The 18,656-nt window shown below is 40.2% G+C and overlaps 2 protein-coding genes and 1 long non-coding RNA gene across 6 annotated transcripts; all 3 read left to right on the forward strand.

Moving 5' to 3' along the window:
• The first annotated feature begins 2,291 nt into the window (after positions 1–2,291).
• Positions 2,292–6,109, forward strand: LOC120287577 (TMV resistance protein N-like). Of its 2 annotated transcripts, none has more exons than XM_039300440.1 (3): positions 2,292–2,470; positions 2,636–3,172; positions 4,869–6,109. In XM_039300440.1, the coding sequence occupies exons 2-3, from the start codon at positions 2,694–2,696 to the stop codon at positions 6,028–6,030; spliced, it is 1,641 nt and encodes a 546-aa protein (XP_039156374.1). In that variant the 5' UTR covers positions 2,292–2,470; positions 2,636–2,693; the 3' UTR covers positions 6,031–6,109. The 2 variants fall into 2 exon arrangements, with proteins under 2 accessions (XP_039156374.1, XP_039156375.1); XM_039300441.1 differs by having other exon boundaries at positions 2,659–3,172.
• A 361-nt stretch (positions 6,110–6,470) lies between these two features.
• Positions 6,471–8,956, forward strand: LOC120287578 (disease resistance protein RPV1-like). The gene is made up of 2 exons (XM_039300442.1): positions 6,471–6,735; positions 6,840–8,956. The coding sequence occupies exon 2, from the start codon at positions 7,301–7,303 to the stop codon at positions 8,420–8,422; it is 1,122 nt and encodes a 373-aa protein (XP_039156376.1). The 5' UTR covers positions 6,471–6,735; positions 6,840–7,300; the 3' UTR covers positions 8,423–8,956.
• Positions 8,957–15,492: 6,536 nt separating this feature from the next.
• LOC120287581 lies at positions 15,493–18,560 on the forward strand. 3 transcript variants are annotated; one of them, XR_005545708.1, is made up of 5 exons: positions 15,493–15,715; positions 15,951–16,160; positions 16,654–16,875; positions 17,871–18,129; positions 18,236–18,560. It is a non-coding gene; the product is annotated as an uncharacterized LOC120287581 (long non-coding RNA). The 3 variants fall into 3 exon arrangements; XR_005545707.1 differs by having other exon boundaries at positions 16,786–16,875; XR_005545706.1 differs by having other exon boundaries at positions 16,790–16,875.
• Positions 18,561–18,656: the final 96 nt, after the last annotated feature.

Genomic DNA, 18,656 nt, shown 5'->3' on the forward strand with positions numbered 1-18,656 from the left:
TGGTAAATGCAGTCAATTTCTGTTCTTAGAATAGAAAAAGAAGAAACACGTTTGGTAAAACGACAAAACAATTTCTGTTTTTTTTTTTTAATAAAGTTTAAAATTGATATTAAATTGTCATTCTTATGAAATGCTCATTAATTTTATTTTGTTCATGGTTAGTGAAGACAAACATTTTTAGCATGATCATATGGCATATTTCGTATAAAATTTTGTAATTAAAGTTTGTATCTAGTAAATTCAAGTACAACCACGCTGCACCCCGACTTCAGCTAAATCTCCCCCTTGGTGGTGAAATCGTCCTTCAACGCTCTCGCCACGTGCTTCACCAGCCTGTCCATTCCACATCACCATGAGCAACAAAATAACAATCGAAGGAAACCACATCACCAGCCTATTCATTCAAAATCACCACCCCCCGTCCACCTCGCTAGAGCTGCAGCGGCAGCTGCCGCACGAGCAGCTCGAGCAGCTCCGAGCTCACCGCAGCGGCTGCCGCTTGAGCAGCCCCAGCCGAGCCGCAGCTCCGGTGCCGAGCTGCAGCTCACCGCCGCTGCAGCTCGGAGTCGAGCCGCAGCTCGCTCGAGCTATCGCTCTCCAAAGAAGCTGCAACTCGAGCTCGCAGCAGCTCGAGCTGCTGCAGCCGCTGGAGTTGAGCTGCAGCTCGCTCGAGCTCGCTCCAAAGAGCCGCAACTCGAGCTCGCAACGGCTCGAGCTGCCGCAGCAGCTGGCCTGCTCGAGCAGCTCGAGCTGCTGCAGCCGCCGGAGTCGAGCGCAGCTTGCTCGAGCTACTGCTCCAGCAGCTGCAACTCGAGCTCGCAGCAGCTCGAGGCAGCAACTCGAGCTCGCAGCAACTCGAGCTCGCAGCAGCTCGAGCGAGCGAAGGGGGAGGCAATGACGAGCTGCAGCTCGAGCGAGCGTTGCTCCCCTTCGGCGCGGCAGATCTGGGCGAGCAACGCTCGCTCAAGCCTTGAGCGAGCAATGCTCGCCAATGCTCGCCCGGATCTGCGGGCAGTCTGGCCGAGCAACGCCGCTCGAGGGACGGCTCGCCGCACCGAAGGGGGAGCGTCTTGACCGGAGAAGGAGCGCCGAAGGGGGAGCGACGCCGACCGGAGGAGGAGGGCCGAACGGAGAGCAACGCCGACCGGAAACGTACCTGGAGTCGCCGGAGTGAGGAGTCGCCGGAGAGTTAGCCGAGTGGGAGCCGCCGGAGAGATGGAAGACACGCCGGAAACGGAAGAACGAAGCTTCAGCCGAGAGGAGCGACGACGAGCACGCACGAAGAGTTCTTCGCTTTGTTCCGAATTTGTTCTTTTGTTTCTTTCGTTTTTGTTCTTTTGTTCCGTCGAAGAAGTGTTTCTTTTCAAAAGAAACAACTTTTTTTTTTGTTTCTTTTTCTGTTCCTATTTCGTTCCAGAAACAAAAAAACAAAAAGGAACAAAACGCAACCAAACGCGTTTTGTTCCTTTTTGTTCCCGAGCACACTTTCCGTACAAAAGTGTGCCGGAAACGTTTCTTAGAAACGTTTCCATGCACGCCCTAAGAGTCTCGAATGAGCAAAGATAGCCATTCTAGAGGCTCTTCTTGGGTAGTGGGCAGAGGGAGTAGAAATTTTCAGTGGAACATAGAAAGGCACTATTGAGAATATCCAATGGGAGATGCCTCTCCACTGATCCCCATAATCACCAGCAGCAATTTTTCACACCAAGTTCTCCTTACTTGGAGCATTCAGAATAAGAGGTTACGGACTTTAGTGTTTGTCCCAGCAGCGTAAGAACGTCTGTTTTTTTTTTTTTTTTTACCAGTGAAAGTTCAAGTAAAATTTGTTCCGACAATGAAAGTAAAGCATTTCTTTTGTTCTCTTTTTGTATTTGGGCATCAGCGACAACTTCAAATTACACCCCTGAAGAGGACAACAAAGATATATAAAAATAAGGTATAAGTATATTGGAAGTTTTTTAAACTTGTCAAGAAATAACGATTGGGTTTGAAAACTTTTAAAAATTACAATTAAGTTCTAAAACTTGTTACAAAAGTACATTCGAGTCTTAAAACTTTCAAAAAGTATAACCGAGTCTTAAAACTTATTATGAATGTGCAATTAAGTCTTATAACTTTCAAAAAGTATAATCTAACTCGAGGATTTGATTGAATTATTTTAATAAGTTTTAAGATTTGATTGCACTCCTTGAAAGTTTAAAGACTTAATTCAACTTTTACGATAAGTTTGAAAAACCAAAAATAATGTTAAAAAAGTACGCCTCTCTGGTCTTGTAAGGTCTGTTCTTCGGAACCGGATCCACACCCTAAAATATCTTGAACCTCAAGCACTTTCTACCTTCTTGTTCTCACTCTCAGATCTGGGCTCTCTCTTCCCTTTCTCCTGCGGTGCCCTTCGACCTTTCTCTCTCTCGATCTCGACTCAGTCGCTGTTTCATCTCGGTCGGCCGTCCGTCAATCAGCGCACTAGGTACTCTATATGGGTTTCGTTTTTAATTTCTTGGTCGAATGTCATAGCCAATTGATGGCTGTGATTCAGTGACCAACCTAACCTACCACCTGTTTTATTTTTCTTTTTTTTTTTTTTTTTTTTTTGTTTCTAAATTGCGCTCAATTGATATCTCGCCTCAAGCAGGCCGATTGATAATTTTCGTTCAGCTTGGTTCTGACTCAAGTCTCGATTGCTTCGTGCAATGGCAACATCCATTGACGCTTCAAGAATGGAGTTCGAGGTGTTCCTGAGTTTCAGGGGACCGGATACTCGGGACAACTTTACTAGTTGCCTCTATCATGACATGGTCGAGAAAGGAATCCGCGTCTTCAAAGACAACGAAGAGCTCCGAGTCGGTCAGAAGATTGGTGGGAACCTTTTGCGAGCCCTTGACAACACTCAAATTTATATCCCGATTTTTTCTAAAAGCTTCGCTTCCAGTGTGTGGTGCCTCCGTGAGGTTGCGCATATGGTAGATTGTACTTTAAAGTCGGACGGGAAGAAGGAGATCCTCCCCCTTTTTTTCGACGTGAAACCAGATGATGTCAAGCTCAGAACCGAATTGTACAGTAATGCTCTGTCTGAGAATGAGAAGAAGTATGGCCCCGATGAGGTGACGCTGTGGAAAGCTGCTCTTCGTGAGGTTGCAACTAGAGCAGGTTGGGAGCGGAAAGGGGAAGAGTAAGTTTCCGCAACTTATTCCAGCTATTAATTAATTTTAATATAATCTGAAAGGGACGCATATTTTTCTTATAGATTTGAAAATATCTTATATTCAATTTATCTTCTAGTCCGACCAAAAAATATTTATTTTCTAGTAACTATAATTTCTCCCTATAATTGATACGATAGTTGAAAAAATTTAATGCGAATGTGGAAATCATTGTCAAGTTACAGTTAAATGCCAAGTTAGCATCCTGTTCGTTTGTCAAAAACCTAATATATATATATATAAATAGCGAAATAAATATCTTTCAACATTTTAGGAAAAAAGGTAAAGTAGAAACAACAAAAAGACAGATATTAATGCTTATTCAGTGATGATCAAACAGACTGATTCTGTCCTACTAGCATACGAACTAATTATGTGTTTGATCAGTCTAAAGTATTGCCTGCACATTAAAAGCAACTATAACTTATTTGGTGAATATCAGTTTTCAACAAAGAACGATTTATTACGACCAAAATAAAAATAAAAATCAAAGAACGATTTATCAATATAAAGTAGATAAGCAAGCATCCGGATCCGGCCACTTCTTCTCTACTATCACTAAAGGACCTATATAGACTGCTAGCGTTTCAACGGTGCTTTTTGCAAAAAAAGAGCAGAGAAAAAAAAATGCAAAACATTTGCATCATATTTAGTCGCAGTAATAGTGTTATTACATTACGTGTTTTATAATTCCAATTTTAGGAGTATTTTGGAAATTCTGATAATATTGCTCCTCTATAACATGTTATTCATGAAACCAAATAGCGTAATAGTGATTAAAGCCTTGTTAAATCTCAAGATGATAACTAGTACATAGATGGATACTAGAAGCAGCAATCTTGCATCACGCCTCACTTTCTTCATAACAAATCTGAAAATGGGGGAAGTTTATTGACAACGTCTTAAGACATTTTTATCTATGTATCTCGCTGAGATGGGAACAGTCATGGCCAGATTAACGGTATATCTTGATGGTGTCTCCCAGATCTCAATGACATTGAGAGAGAGAGAGAGAGAGGTGACTTGGAGACACGGCCTAAAGTGAACTTTCTATCCCACTATATATGTATGTATGTAAGTATGTATGTATTCTATAACATGAATTAGTTGATGCTGATATTGAATCTTTAACGAGCTAAAGGCCAAGCTACTAAAGTTTTTATATTTCATTTATTTAGTCTATGAATAAGTAGTAGGACAAAATAGTCATAAAAATATTTTAGATTCCTATTCATTCTTTTCCCTTCCTCCATCAAACATGAAATGACCTAATTTCCTCTATTTGCATTCTTTTCTTTGTAAGCATACAAACAACGTTACCATCCAATTATTCCTTTATTTTGTTAACTCTCTGCGGTCAGAATCCATCTTATTTCCCCTTCCTCTTAAATCACTGCATTGAAACTGAGTGTTAGTGTTTAAACCCAACCAATGGGCGTCTGGGCAGCAGCCGCAACAGCTAATTTGAGCACTTCGTGTTTTTAGATAACTATCATTGTAACTTGAGATTGATACTTTCTAATGGGTTAAAATTTGTTATTTGAATAACTGCCACCGTTTGTAAACCTGTTGTAACATATTTTGATTATCTTATTTAAATTGTACATGCTTGATAGTTAGGAATAGTACGTTGTTAACATTTTCTTAATCCAAAATGTCTGGCAGATACGGGGAGCTTATAAAATTGATTGTTCGAGAAGTTCTGCTTAAGCTGAAGGTGAAGAGCAGAGATCTTCCCTACCATCTAGTTCAAGTGGATGATCAAAAAGATATAGAAAAATTGTTGGATGTTGACTCTAATGGCGTCCGTTTTGTTATTATCCATGGGACAGGTGGAATTGGTAAATCAACTCTTGCTAAGGTTATCTTCAACCGATTCTTGCCTAAATTCAATTACTCTAGTTTCCTTGAAGTTGTCCAACATCAAGATCTTTTACAAGTGCAAAAGAAACTCTTATCCGACACACTGGGCTTGACCTCTATTGACGGAATCCATGACACCCATGATGGGATCCATCGCATAAGAAATGGACTCAGTGACAAGAAAGTTCTGGTTGTTGTCGATAATGTGGACGAGAAGAGGCAACTCGAGAGCCTTGCAGGTAGCTGCGATTGGTTCGGTTCCAGAAGTAGGATCATGGTCACAGTCAGGGACATACGCGTAGTACTAAATGAGGACAAACAAATGCGACCTAGCAATTACTTGGCCCACTCAGTAAATGAGATGCCTTTGTATCGAGCAATTCAGCTTTTCAGTAAACACGCATTTAGAAGCGATACTCCTCCTGAGAATTGCTACGATTTCTCGAAAGAAGTTGTTTTAAGCGTAGGAAGGCTTCCTTTGACTCTGGAAGTCATGGGTTCTCTTTTTGCTGGAATGAACAGATCAAAGTGGGACGAGACACTGGAGGACTTAAAGCAAGGCCCACCTAATAATGTCCGAGAATCACTGATGATAAGCATCAACAAATTGAACACCATAGAAAAAGCCATATTCCTAGACATAGCATGTTTTTGCATCGGGGAGGATAAGACTTATGTGGACTACATGTGGCGTAGTAGCAACCATTCTCCACGCAGTGCAATTGATGTTCTCCTCCTCATGTTGTTGATAAAGATCGATTGGTACAATTGTTTTTGGATGCATGATGAAGTTCGAGATCTAGGAAGGTACATCATCAAGGAGGAGAATTTTGAAGATGCTGGAAAGCGCCGTTGGATGTGGATTGATGAAAATACTCTAGACATACTAAGGAGCGACGAGGTGAAAGTTATTAAGAGTAGAAGATATGGTCAATCCAGCAAAATCTCTGGTTGTGTTCCTTAAATTGAGAATGTCGATTGATGGCCTGCTTTGTTTTCTAACTTATAGGGAAATAAAAAGCAACTCTATATAAACAATAAAAGTACATGTTTCCATGCCTTACTCATGTGAAACGAGAAAAAAGTGCACGCTCTAGTTGGTTAGTTGGAATTCTTCATTTCTTGTTTCAGTGAGAATGAAAATGGATTCTTTGCTTCCTCGAAAAAGTGTTTAGTCTGTGAAAAGACAAAGGAATCAACACCAAATATACATTTTGAACATGCTTGGTTTGTCTTATTTTCAAGTTGAGAATAACACTAATTATCTTGTTACTACACGCCTTTGATTTAATTATTTTGGGTTCAAAGAAAAACTATTGATATCTTTTACTACTTTGCATTAGTTTTTTGCTTCCTATGTTGCATACTCATCTTTGTTCCTTGCTGCTACTAGCAGGAAAAAAGGAGCTATACGTGCTCTCGTTTTGGTATTAGTCATGACTTAACATCTAAAGAAATAGCATATTTGCCAAAACTGAGGTTCCTTGGAGGGCAACGACTGAATTTTCAAGGCGACTTCAAAAACGTTCGTCCTAATCTGAGATGGCTTTCTTGGCATGATTGCCCGCAGGATTTTTCAGCTACGAATCTTTACCTGGATAATTTGGTTGTGCTCGACCTTTCGAGGAGTGACATCACTGACGACTGGGGTGGATGGAGGCAAATCAAGGTACCAACACACCTCACTCATGTTCGTTCCAAATTGTGTCAATTGATCTTCATCATCTCAATACTTTTTGCCGGCATGTAATCTGCCTTGTTTTTCCATTGCAGATGGTTAAAAAGTTGAAAATTCTAAATTTGGCGTGTTGCTATTGTTTAACCAAAACACCCGATTTTTCAGAGTTTGGCAATTTGGAGAAATTGATTCTAGAAGGGTGTGAGAATTTGTCTACCATTGATAGCTCAATAGGTAAGCTAAAACTACTAAGTACTTTGAATATTGAAGGATGTACATCCCTTGGAGAATTGCCCGAAGAAATTGGCTCTCTAGAATGCTTATCAAAAATTATTATGCCGTGCACCGGCAGCCTGTTTAGGCTTCCAGAGACACTAGGCAATCTAAAATATTTGACGAAGTTTAAAGTTACAAATCATCCTTATATTAGCCAAATTCCTCACTCTATTGGAAGGTTGAATCTCAAGCATTTGGTTTTGTTTAATTGCGATAATCTTCATGAGCTTCCGGATTCTATTGGGGAAATAGAATCATTGGTCAAATTGATTTAAGAAGCATGGAGATTTTTGTTCTCCCTAATTCCATTGGAAGGTTAAAGAATCTCAAGTATTTACTTTTATCTGAGTGTAAGAATATGTTGGAGCTTCCAAAATCTATTGGGAAGTTAGAATCATTGGTGAAATTGGATTTAGAATCCTTGGGCATCTCCGTTCTCCCTTATTCCGTTGGAAAGTTAAAGGATCTCAACTATTTGCTTTTATCTCATTGCAAGAATATGGTCCAGCTTCCAGAATCTATCGGGGAGCTAGAATCATTGGTGAAATTGGATTTAGAATTGTCAGGGATCTCCGTTCTCCCTTATTCCATTGGAAATTTAAAGAATCTCGATCATTTGCTTTTATATAATTGCATGAATATGCTGCAGCTTCCGGAATCTATCGGGGAGCTAGAATCATTGGTGGAGTTGGATTTAAGTTTGTTGGAGATCACTGTTCTCCCTAATTCCATTGGAGGGTTAAAAAATCTCAACTATTTGCTTTTAGCAAGATGCAAGAATCTACATAAGCTTCCAGACTCTATCGGGAAACTACAAGCATTGGTCAAGTTGGATTTACATCTCTCGGGGATCTTTGTTCTTCCTCATTCCATTGGAAGCTTAACTAGTCTCAAGTATTTGTCTTTATCTGAATGCAAAAATCTGCAAGACCTTCCGGACTCTATTGGGGAACTAGAATCATTGGTCACGTTGGGCTTAAAACTCTTGGGTATCTCTGTTCTTCCCAATTCCATTAGAAGGCTAAAGAATCTCCAGTATTTGCTTTTATCTGAATGCAAGAATTTACATGAGGTTCCGGACTCTATTGGGGAACTGAAATCATTGTTTGAGTTGGATTTAAATCTCTTGGGGATATCCGCTCTCCCTGATTCCATTGGAAGATTAAAGAATCTCAAGCATTTGCGTTTACGTGAATGCAAAAATTTACATGAGCTTCCGGACTCTATTGGGGAACTAAAATCATTGGTTGAGTTGGACTTAGAACTCTCAGGGATCGCCATTCTCCCTAATTCCATTGGAAGGTTAACGAATTTCACGCATTTGTCTTTTTCTGGATGTGAGAATCTACTTGAGCTTCCGGACTCTATAGGGAACTGCAATCATTATTCGAGTTGGATTTAAATCTCTCGGGGATATCCACTCTCCCTGATTCCATTGGAAGATTAGAGAATCTCAAGCATTTGCGTTTACGTGAATGCAAAAATTTACATGAGCTTCCGGACTCTATTGGGAAACTAAAATCATTGGTCAAGTTGGACTTAGAACTCTCAGGGATCGCCATTCTCCCTAATTCCATTGGAAGGTTAACGAATTTCACGCATTTATCTTTTTCTGGATGTGAGAATCTACTTGAGCTTCCGGACTCTATTGGAGAACTGCAATCATTGTTTGAGTTGGATTTAAATCTCTCGGGGATATCTACTCTCCCTGATTCCATTGGAAGATTAGAGAATCTCAAGCATTTGTTTTTACGTGAATGCAAAAATTTACATGAGCTTCCGGACTCTATTGGGGAACTAAAATCATTGGTCAAGTTGGACTTAGAACACTCAGGGATCGCCATTCTTCCTAATTCCATTGGAATGTTAACAAATTTCACGCATTTGTCTTTTTCTGGATGTGAGAATCTACTTAAGCTTTCGGACTCTATCGGGGAATTGCAATCATTGATCGAGTTGAATTTAAATCTCTCAGGGATATCCGTTGTGACATCCTGAATTTCCAGTGTTGTTTTCAATTGAATGAATCGGGCTTTTCATCGACGCGTCTATAATTCTATTCTATGAGCTGATCATGCACGAGATAACTAGTTTATCTGGTGAAGCCATTAAGGGATTTTAACGCACTATATTTGAGAATTCGATCAGGAATCGACCGCTCGACCGTGCTAATTTGCAAGAGTCATTACGGCACAGTTAAAAATCGATCAGAAATCAGAAATAGGTCGATTCAACAGAGATATGTGATTAAAGTGTAGGTGATTCCACCTAATTGCAAGAGTCATTACGGCACTAGATCGATTTTCCGCCATTTTGGTACCCTATGCCCGTATTTAAAACCTCGAGATTTTCACGATAACTGAAAGTCACCAATGTGTCAAAGATGTACAATGTGGCTCGAAAATAATCGACCACGGGTCAATTACACTAAAAATTCCTAAAAGCTACCTGGTTGGTTAGGTCACACTAAAATCGCGTCAGATTGAAATTAACCGTGAATTTAAACCCGATTTCAGAAATTGAAAATTCTATCATGTTACGATTCATTTTAGGAACGTTGACTCATCCTCCGAAGATTTTTCTGCAAACCGAGACTTTTGGCAAAATTTCAAAGTATGGCCGTTTTTGTCTGGAAAAATTAAAGGACCATTTTTTGTCACGTTTTGGGATTCGGGTTGGACAAATTGATGATGTAAAATGTTGATTTGGTTGATGGCACCTTAGTGGGATTTATGGACATCAAATTGAATCCAATTGGAAAGGAATTGAAGTGGATTTGGGGGATTTGGTCCAAAATTCGTAGGCCAAGGGGTGTGCAATATTTGAGACATCAATGAAGTTTCTAGGGGAAGATTGTGGGCTGCAAATTAGCTTGGATGAGAGCCAAGTCAAGTAGGGGCCAAGAATTGATCAAACTAAGAGATATTTAGGCATTTTGGGTCCCTCCAAGTCTTTAGTTGTCTTCTTCTTTTTCAGCAGCTTGCTTTATCCATTGTTGTCACTTTTGAAGCTCCAAAATTTCAGAGAAGCTAAGTAGCTCCCTCCCCCTTGCCGTCGCACGCCGCCGAAGCTCCCTGCCACCACCACAAGCCGCTCGCGAGCCTGTCGCGCCCAGCCGCTTGTCCCATGCGTTGTGCGCCCGTCTCGCATGTCCTAAGCCACCTCAATTGAGCTGCCCAGGCCACCGTCAAAGCCCCAGGGTCACCGTCCAGCCGTCGTCCGCCTCCGCCTGGCCCATTGTAGCCACCCGCCAACCCTCTTTGCCGTTTCGGCCTTTCCCGTCGCCATTCCAGCTTGCTCGGCCTTGAAGCAAAACCAAACAGCCAAAAAGGGCTTTGAGGTTTCTAGGCTATTTTTCAGGCCCGCTCGGTCCTCCGTTGGTGTCGCCGCAAGGTTGTTTATTGCCTGTCTCCGCGTCGCCATTGTCGTGGACTCATCGAAACCCAAAACTGGTGAGTTTACTTGCTAAAATCTGTTTGGAGAGTTAATGATACTTAAGGGTTGATTAGTTTAGGCTAATTAAGGTTTAGGTGGTTAGTTAGAACGGATTAGCGATTTAATTATTCAATTTTGCATGTTAAGTGGTTAGAACGGCTTAATTAAGGACTAGATGGATCGTGCTATTTATCTATATTGGTTCGGAAATTTTTTTGGTCCGTTTCGGTGTTTAATTAAGCATTTTCGGCCTAAGTTGCTATTTTTGGTAATTATTTTTGGTATTTATTTAATTATTTATTATTTTCCGGAAATTATACCGGGATAGTCAATGACCGGAATTTCGTGCTGATTGCAATGGTGTGTTTAGTTTTAGCAATTGAATGCTATTTTGTGAAAATTGAGTGGAAATTGTAATTTTTGGTATTTATTCCAAAATTATGTGATTTCGAACTATTGTTCATCAGTTTTCAACACCAAAAATACTTTTAGGCACTATATTAAATAGTGAGATTTTTTAAAATAAAGATATTGCATTTTTGGCTTAGGCGGACCGTATACCCATACACAATTATTTTATCGGGTATTTTTAACACGATGAAAATAGGCCAAGTTTGTTATTTTAATTGAGGAATTTGTGTACAAAGCACAATATCCTTGGCCGATATTGATTGATCGTGTTTCAGCTTGTGTGAGCAATATTGAATCGTTAGCTTGTGTGAGGAATATCGTACGTTAGTTTGTGCGAGCATTATTGTATGTTAGCTTGTGAGAGTAGTATACTATATCAGCTTGGGTGAGCTATAATATATATCAGCTTGTGCGAGCTACCATCTATATATCAGCTTGTGAGAGTTATAACCATCTATTTCAGCTTGTGTGAGCAGTGATCATATCGATGAATTGATAGATGGTATTGTTTGATAGATGATATTGATCGAATCAATTGTATCAAATTGAATGGATTGAATGATCGATTAGATGGAATTGATTGGTCGAGATTATGAATTGTATAGACGTGCAGGAAGAAACTGAGGCAAGGTAAGTCCTCTGTGTGTGCATAGACTGCCTTTAGGCGTATTTCCATCCTAGTTAGAGTTTAGGGGGTGAATTTGCTGAAATATTGTCTCATCCCGTCGTGGGCTCAATCTGTTCAAGTCCTTAGATGACTGTTCCTCCCGAAAGTTTTGGTCGGCCCATGAGGGTTACAGAGTGGATTTTTAACTATCATGATCCCTGAAGTCATTGGGTCTATGAACTTATGGTGACCACCGTCTGGGTTGAAGAGGGCTTACCTCAGAGGGTACCTCATTAATTCAGAGCGTGGTTCTGCTATGGACCCAATGGATTCCCGGTGGGTCCCCTCCATGTTTTGAGATCCCCTTGGTGGTAGTCGACACCGCTCTAGGTGAGAGTGCAACTAACCCTTCTGATGGTGGTGTGGAGAACTGGAGCCCCCAGAGCCTGTAGAGATCGAAGGTTCAATGAATGTGTCCGACTAGTAGGTCTTAGGACAGCTTCTTTTGAGAACCAGTCTTTTGTAGACTCTTGGCTATAGTTTAGTGTGTATATAAACCGGGGTGTTTATAAAAGTGTTTTGGTTGTGAATATGCTTCCTGCTTTTCTATCCCATGTTGGTTGTTATCAGGAGTTTTGTTTCGCTTCTGCATGTGCATTAAAATGAATGGATTGGCGACGCGTCCTAAGATGTCGCAAATTTAATCAACCACCGAGGGATGGGCACGCGCTCGAGGCTTGGAGCATGACATCCTTTCTCCCTGATTCCATTGGAAGATTAGAGAATCTCAAGCATTTGTGTTTACGTGAATGCACATAAGCTTCTGGACTCTATTGGGAAACTAAAATCATTGGTCGAGTTGGACTTAGAACTCTCAGGGATCGCCAATTCAAATGGAAGGTTAATGAATTTCACGCATTTGTCTTTTTCTGGATGTGAGAATCTACTTGAGCTTCTAGACTCTATTAGGGAACTGGAAACATTATTCAAGTTGGATTTAAAACTCTCAGGGATCTCCGTTCTCCCTTATTCCATTGGAAGGTTAAAGAATCTCAAGCATTTGCTTTTATTTGAGTGCAAGAATTTACATAAGCTTCCGGATTCTATCGGGGAACTGGAAGCATTGTTCAAGTTGGATTTAAAACTCTCAGGGATCTCCATTCTCCCTTATTCCATTAGAAGGTTAAAGAATCTCAAGCATTTGCTTTTATCTAAATGCAATAATTTACATGAGCTATCGGACTCGATTTAAGAACTAAAATCATTGGTCGAGTTGGATTTAAAACTCTCAGAAATCTCTATTTCCCCTTATTCTTGTGGATGGTTAACGAACTTCACGCATTTGTCTTTTTCTAGATCCAAGAATCTACTTGAGCTTCCAAACTCTACTGGGAAACTAAAAGCATTGTTTGAGTTGGATTTAAAACTCTCGGGGATCTCCATTCTCCTTAATTCCATTGAAAGGTCAAAGAATCTTAAACATTTGCTTTTATTTGAATTCTCACATGAGCTTTCAAATTTTATTAGAGATCCAGAATCATTGGTCAAGTTGGATTTAAAACTCTCCAAGTCCATATTCCCTAATTCCATTGAAAGATTAACAAATGTGACGCGTTTGTCTTTTGGTATAGACGATAGTATACTTGAGCTTGTGCGCACTAATTGGGAACCAAAGTCATTGGTCAAGGTGAATTTAAAAATCTTGGAGATCTCCGTTCTCCTTGATTCATTGAAAAGTTCACGAATTTAACCCATTTGTCTTTTTCAAGATGCATGTATCTACATGAGCTTCCAGACTCTATTGAAAAAATGGAATTATTGGTCGAGTTGGATTTAAGATTCTCGAGGATCTCCTTTCTCCTTGATTCTATTGGAAATCTGAAGAGACTAAAAGTCTTAAAGATGGCATACATAGAGATACACACGATACCTTGTTCTCTTGGAGGGGTGGAGTCGCTTGAAGAGCTCGATGCCTCATTTTGTCCACATCTCAAGGATGAAATCCCATGGGAATTGTGGAGCTTGACTCGTTTGAGGATCCTGGATTCAGATGGGAGCCCAATCTCTACAAAGGCCGAGAAAGATCGGTGGTTTCCCTAGTCTCCAGATGCTTAAAATTGCAAGCCACCGACTTTCCCCCTTGCCAGAGCTTCCCTTGAGTTTGAAATGCCTTGTTGTTGGAGCTGCTCAACTCCCTATTCTTCCCAACCTCTCGAGCCTAGTTCATTTACATCATCTTGAAGTGCATAAAGAACAACGTATGACACTTTGGATCCCGCACAAGGTTACCTCACCTTGGAAGGACGTGCTATCCATCAATCGGCTTCCACTTATCTTATCAACCTTGAAAATTCACTCTATCCCGCAATTGCCATACATTTATGACTTGCAAAATTTGTCGGTTCTCTCTATCAGCGAATTTTGATGCCATGCTTGCCTGATCTATTGCACTTGAAGAGATTACAAGAGTTACAGCTTAATGACTTCCACAAACTGGCGGTGATTCCAGGTTTGGGGCATTTGGAATCACTGAAGTTTCTGCACATTATCATGTGTGATGTGATCAAACAATTGCCTAACCTATCGAAGTTGAAAAATTTATTGCATCTCAAGCTAATACATTGCATAAAGTTGAGAGCCGTTGAAGGCTTGAAAGAGTTGAATTTTTTGGAGTATGCAGAGATCAGATATTGCAAGTCCTTGGAAAGGTTGCCCGATGTGCCGAAATCCACCAAATTGGAGACAGATCAGGCGCCGCTAGAACCTGCTAAATACACCATGCAGCCAGCAAAGCGATTGCGACTTTGAGTGGACTAGTACGACAGGTGGGCAATTATAGCCTCGTTGAACTTCTCAAGTTCGTTTTTTTTTTTAATAATGAGGGAAACAGAAGTTTTCATGAGGGCTTCTATTTGCTAACCTGTAGAGTTGGCTTGGAATAAAGGCCAAGAAAGAGCTGGCGGCGAGTATTCAGAGTTTTAAGACCCTGCACGTGGAATAAAAACCAAATTTGCGGCCTTGCACGTGGAATAAAAACCAAATTTGCGGCCTTGCACGTGGAATAAAGCCAAATTTACAACGCACGGTATAACCGACGAGAACTAATCCAGGTGTCTTCATGTCACTTCTTGCGCCATCTATTATATTTCTTGATAGTGTTAGAACGATGTTTTCAATTTTCAAATTTAATTCTCGTGAGGCATTAAGTGTTTTGCTCTATTCATTTCAATCATCTCTAAAGTACGAATTTATTATGTTTGAGTAGGCTTAACAAATATCATTACCTAACGCACGGTATAACCGACGAGAACTAATCCAGGTGTCTTCATGTCACTTCTTGCGCCATCTATTATATTTCTTGATAGTGTTAGAACGATGTTTTCAATTTTCAAATTTAATTCTCGTGAGGCATTAAGTGTTTTGCTCTATTCATTTCAATCATCTCTAAAGTACGAATTTATTATGTTTGAGTAGGCTTAACAAATATCATTACCTATATCTATGATGTCGGCTGCATTAGCCACGATGGCATTTCCTAGTGTTTGTCATTTTGCCAATCAAAGACTCAAATTATTTTAAATTTGTCATCCATCACACTTTTGATGGAACAATAAATGGGACTATTGTAATTACGTAATCCGCCTATTAAAATGTTGCCTACGTGATTCTACACGGCCAATGAATTATATCACACATCAAGGACTATGTTTTTCATTTGGCATTCAAAACAGCACATACTAATGGTTTACATTGATGTAATAATTTAGCCATCCTAACTTTTGATTGCATAAATTTAACAAGTTTTAAAATTTGATTATGTTATCTAGAAATATTAAAAATCAATTATACTAATAAGTTTTAGAACTCAAATGCATCAATCCCAAGATAAAAGGTAAGAGTTGGGTCTTTTTTCTCCGCATCCCCAATCCCCTCCCCCGCCCCCAAAAAAAAAAAAAGAATTAAAGGGTCTGATCCTTCAATTTATCACTTGTAATGATAATATCCCCCCCCCCATCCTTCAATTTATCACTTGTAATGATAATATCTTTTCTTTTGTAGTGGTGGATGTGATTATAATAATCAACGTTAAGGGTCTTTCGAAGTTGTGCTCTTGGAGGGATTGGGTGGCCTCTGGCAGTTTTGACGAAGATCAACCCGCCTGTCTCTGTTCTTCATCTGTATGATGTCGAGAATACTGCCGGTGTCACCGCGGATATTAGCCCCATGGACACCGGTGCCGTGGTGAGTTTCCCTTCCCATCTCTAATTCGCCTGCTGTTTGCTGAATTTAGGATGAATGGAATTGCTAGGCTCTATATCAAGGTGGAATTTCATGTTGTTGATTGCTTTCTTGGGGATATTGTTTGGATTTCCTATTCAGATGAGTAAGCTCGATATCATCCTTGAATATATGGATCGTTTCATGCATCAGACTAATTTATTGCTTCTATTATCTGGTCCGTGGATTTCTGAGACAGCAACAAGTGGAGGAATTGTCAACATAAATGCCAGAAAGGTCAGAACCCTCTGTGATGGAATTACCGAATGTTGCCCGAAAGCTATTGTCAACCTGATTACCAACCCTGTTATAACCCCAGCTTCCGTTGCAGCCAAAGTTTTCAAGAGAGCTTGCCCTCATGATCCAAGAAACTGTTGGGTGTGACCATGCTCAACTTAACTAATTCGTGGTACGTATCCCTCCTGGTTCTACTGCTGGTACTATCAAGAAGAATCGAATATGTTTATAGGAGTACAGAGTATCAGGTTGTCTGCTTTGTATAAGCCTACAAAGATAGAAGCGTGTTTCTCCTTGTTTATTGCCCTATTTTGTCTCAAACGTCATGTCTTGCGTACCTGCAATTGATAACTTGCTCCAAGGGCATTTAACCTTTTCCCAGCTTTCGAAAAGATATCTATGTGGACTTGGTATTTTATTAAATAGGCTAATGCCTCACGTATGGATCATGTGGGAGGTGTAGAAGTGAAGTTTATAAAATTGGGCTATTTCCAAGTCTAGCAGCAGAGTCCAGAAACCCCATTTATTTGACTGTTTGGGGGTGAAATATTAATGTAACTGCTGTTATGTGCTAGTGAGTGTTAATGGTTCTCTTCGCATGATCAGAAGGTTGTTTATGATCAGAGATACTTGATACTAATGCTCAGGCAGCAAAATCTGTACAGGATAGCAGTTTTGAGACAATGCCATGAAAGCCAATAACTTCTTTCCTAACCCCTTCTTTCCTTCCCGCCAATACATTGTAGGTGTTTGCTGATATATCTCATCAGATTTCTGATCTATTATGTTCCATGAAGGCAGAAGTACTAGGTCTTGATCCCAGAGAAATTGATGTTCCAGTTGTTCGAGGTCACGCAAGGGTGACAATATTACCTCTTTTATCTCAGGTTTGTGATGTATTCTTCCTAATAAGAAATTCTTATATGTTCAACAGCAAGCCTATTAGAAATTGCACTTTCTGTAGAATGCAAAATGTCAGTTGGCATTTTCAAAATCTGTAGACGTCAATTTTGGCAGTGTTGACGTCATATCACATTCCGTTAGTCTCTTCAGTTTTGGGTTTCAGGTCTTATAATAGTGCTTTAGCTATTCTAGTGATGTTCAATTTGCTTAGGGCTTGTGACAAGCTCCGGAATACCAAGGCTCCCTGAGGAATATACTTTTATTTACCAGCAAGCATTTTTGTTTCCCAGACACTCGACTGCATGCTTAATCATGTTAGAGTCTGTAATCTTTAAATTTACGAGCCATTTTGAAGATGTACTCTGCTGAGAAGTTTCTTTATGAGAAGGATGAGATTTTCGCGAGAATCACTTCTTAGGTGACATGTGGGCTATATCCTGCAACGAACATTAGAGAGCTTGTTATCATCTCTACATTCGATTTACAAATGCTGCCTTTGGCAACCTATCCACTACCACTACACAAGAAAAGTGTTAATAAAGATCTTTGTCGGAATAAATGGGACACCTCACGTGTGAAAGTATGCACAAGGTGATGATTGCTTTGTCTTGGGCTATCGGCAGAAGCAAGCAGTTATGGAGAATATCTTAGTTTCTGATTATTTTGTTTGGTCCTTATGAAGGAAAACAACGGAAATTATCAGAAAGTATGCAAAACAGAGCAGCATGCATCTCTTGTTGTTACGACTAGGAGGATCACTTGAATTTTGATGATAAGTGGAGAAGTTTCGTGCAGTGACAAAATTGTTGAATATATCAAATTCTCTTGAAGTGATTTTTGAGGTCAACTCGAAACTGGATTTTTTTGCATCGATTTCCACAATGAAATGATGACATCACGTCTTAGTCTACATTTGTCTGCTTCCTTTGTTATGTCATGAAGCCGACTGAATCGTGTACTCTGTGTTTGATGACTTTAGGCTAAAAGCTGGAGCTGGCTTGGCAACTCTCTCAATGGCGAGTCCTTCTTCGGCCTTTTGAGTTGTGATCCGATCTCTTTCATGAATGGGAAATTTGATGGCTCTTTTATATGTGGACTCATTTCACATGGTCACATAATGTGAAAATGAAATATGCAGGCATATGCTGCTATGAAGTTCGCCGATGCGTGCCTGCGTAGGTTGAGGGGCTACGCTGGCCTAAGCTGGCATTGTTCAGTGTGCATTTGTTGCTTCTCAGGTTTATTGCCTTAAATAAAACTTGTCAAGATCCAATCCTCTTACTTCTCTTGAATTCAAAGTAAAATGACCAATGATTTTCTCTATTGTCGCCCCTTTTTTTTCAGGTGACTGATCTTCTGTTCTTTTCGTCCAAAGTGCGCCTCAATCGTACTTGGGCGGAGGAGCTTCTTCTTCTTGGCCCACTGAATGAGTACGAAAGGTCTGGAATTTTAATTAATCTTGAGATTTTTAGGTCTGCTCAGATGACAACAAAGGAAGATGGAAGTTCTTTTAATTTCGGCCTTTGTTTGTTAACCTGTGGAGCTGGCTTGGAAAGGGCAAAGAAAGAGTTAGCGGCAACGAAAATAGTTTCTGGTTAGTCGGTACTCAATATGGGTTCTTGGGAATAAGTGGTCGGACCTAAGCAGATATCAAAATTTATTCTGCATAGCTGACATAGGCAAAACACCGGGGTTTTTCTTTTCTTGCATGTAACTTACTCAATGGAAATTTGCGTAATAACAAGGTAGACGGATGTTTGCATGT

This window comes from Eucalyptus grandis, chromosome 8 (assembly GCF_016545825.1).
Source record: "Eucalyptus grandis isolate ANBG69807.140 chromosome 8, ASM1654582v1, whole genome shotgun sequence".
NCBI lineage: Eukaryota > Viridiplantae > Streptophyta > Magnoliopsida > Myrtales > Myrtaceae > Eucalyptus > Eucalyptus grandis.

Bases quoted from the DNA above. Each gene is read 5' to 3' on its own strand.
- LOC120287577 (XM_039300440.1), top strand. From the start codon at position 2,694: ATGGCAACATCCATTGACGCTTCAAGAATGGAGTTCGAGGTGTTCCTG. The intron at 3,173-4,868 runs GTAAGTTTCCGC...AATGTCTGGCAG, and splicing joins TGGGAGCGGAAAGGGGAAGA to ATACGGGGAGCTTATAAAAT.
- LOC120287578 (XM_039300442.1), top strand. From the start codon at position 7,301: ATGGAGATTTTTGTTCTCCCTAATTCCATTGGAAGGTTAAAGAATCTC.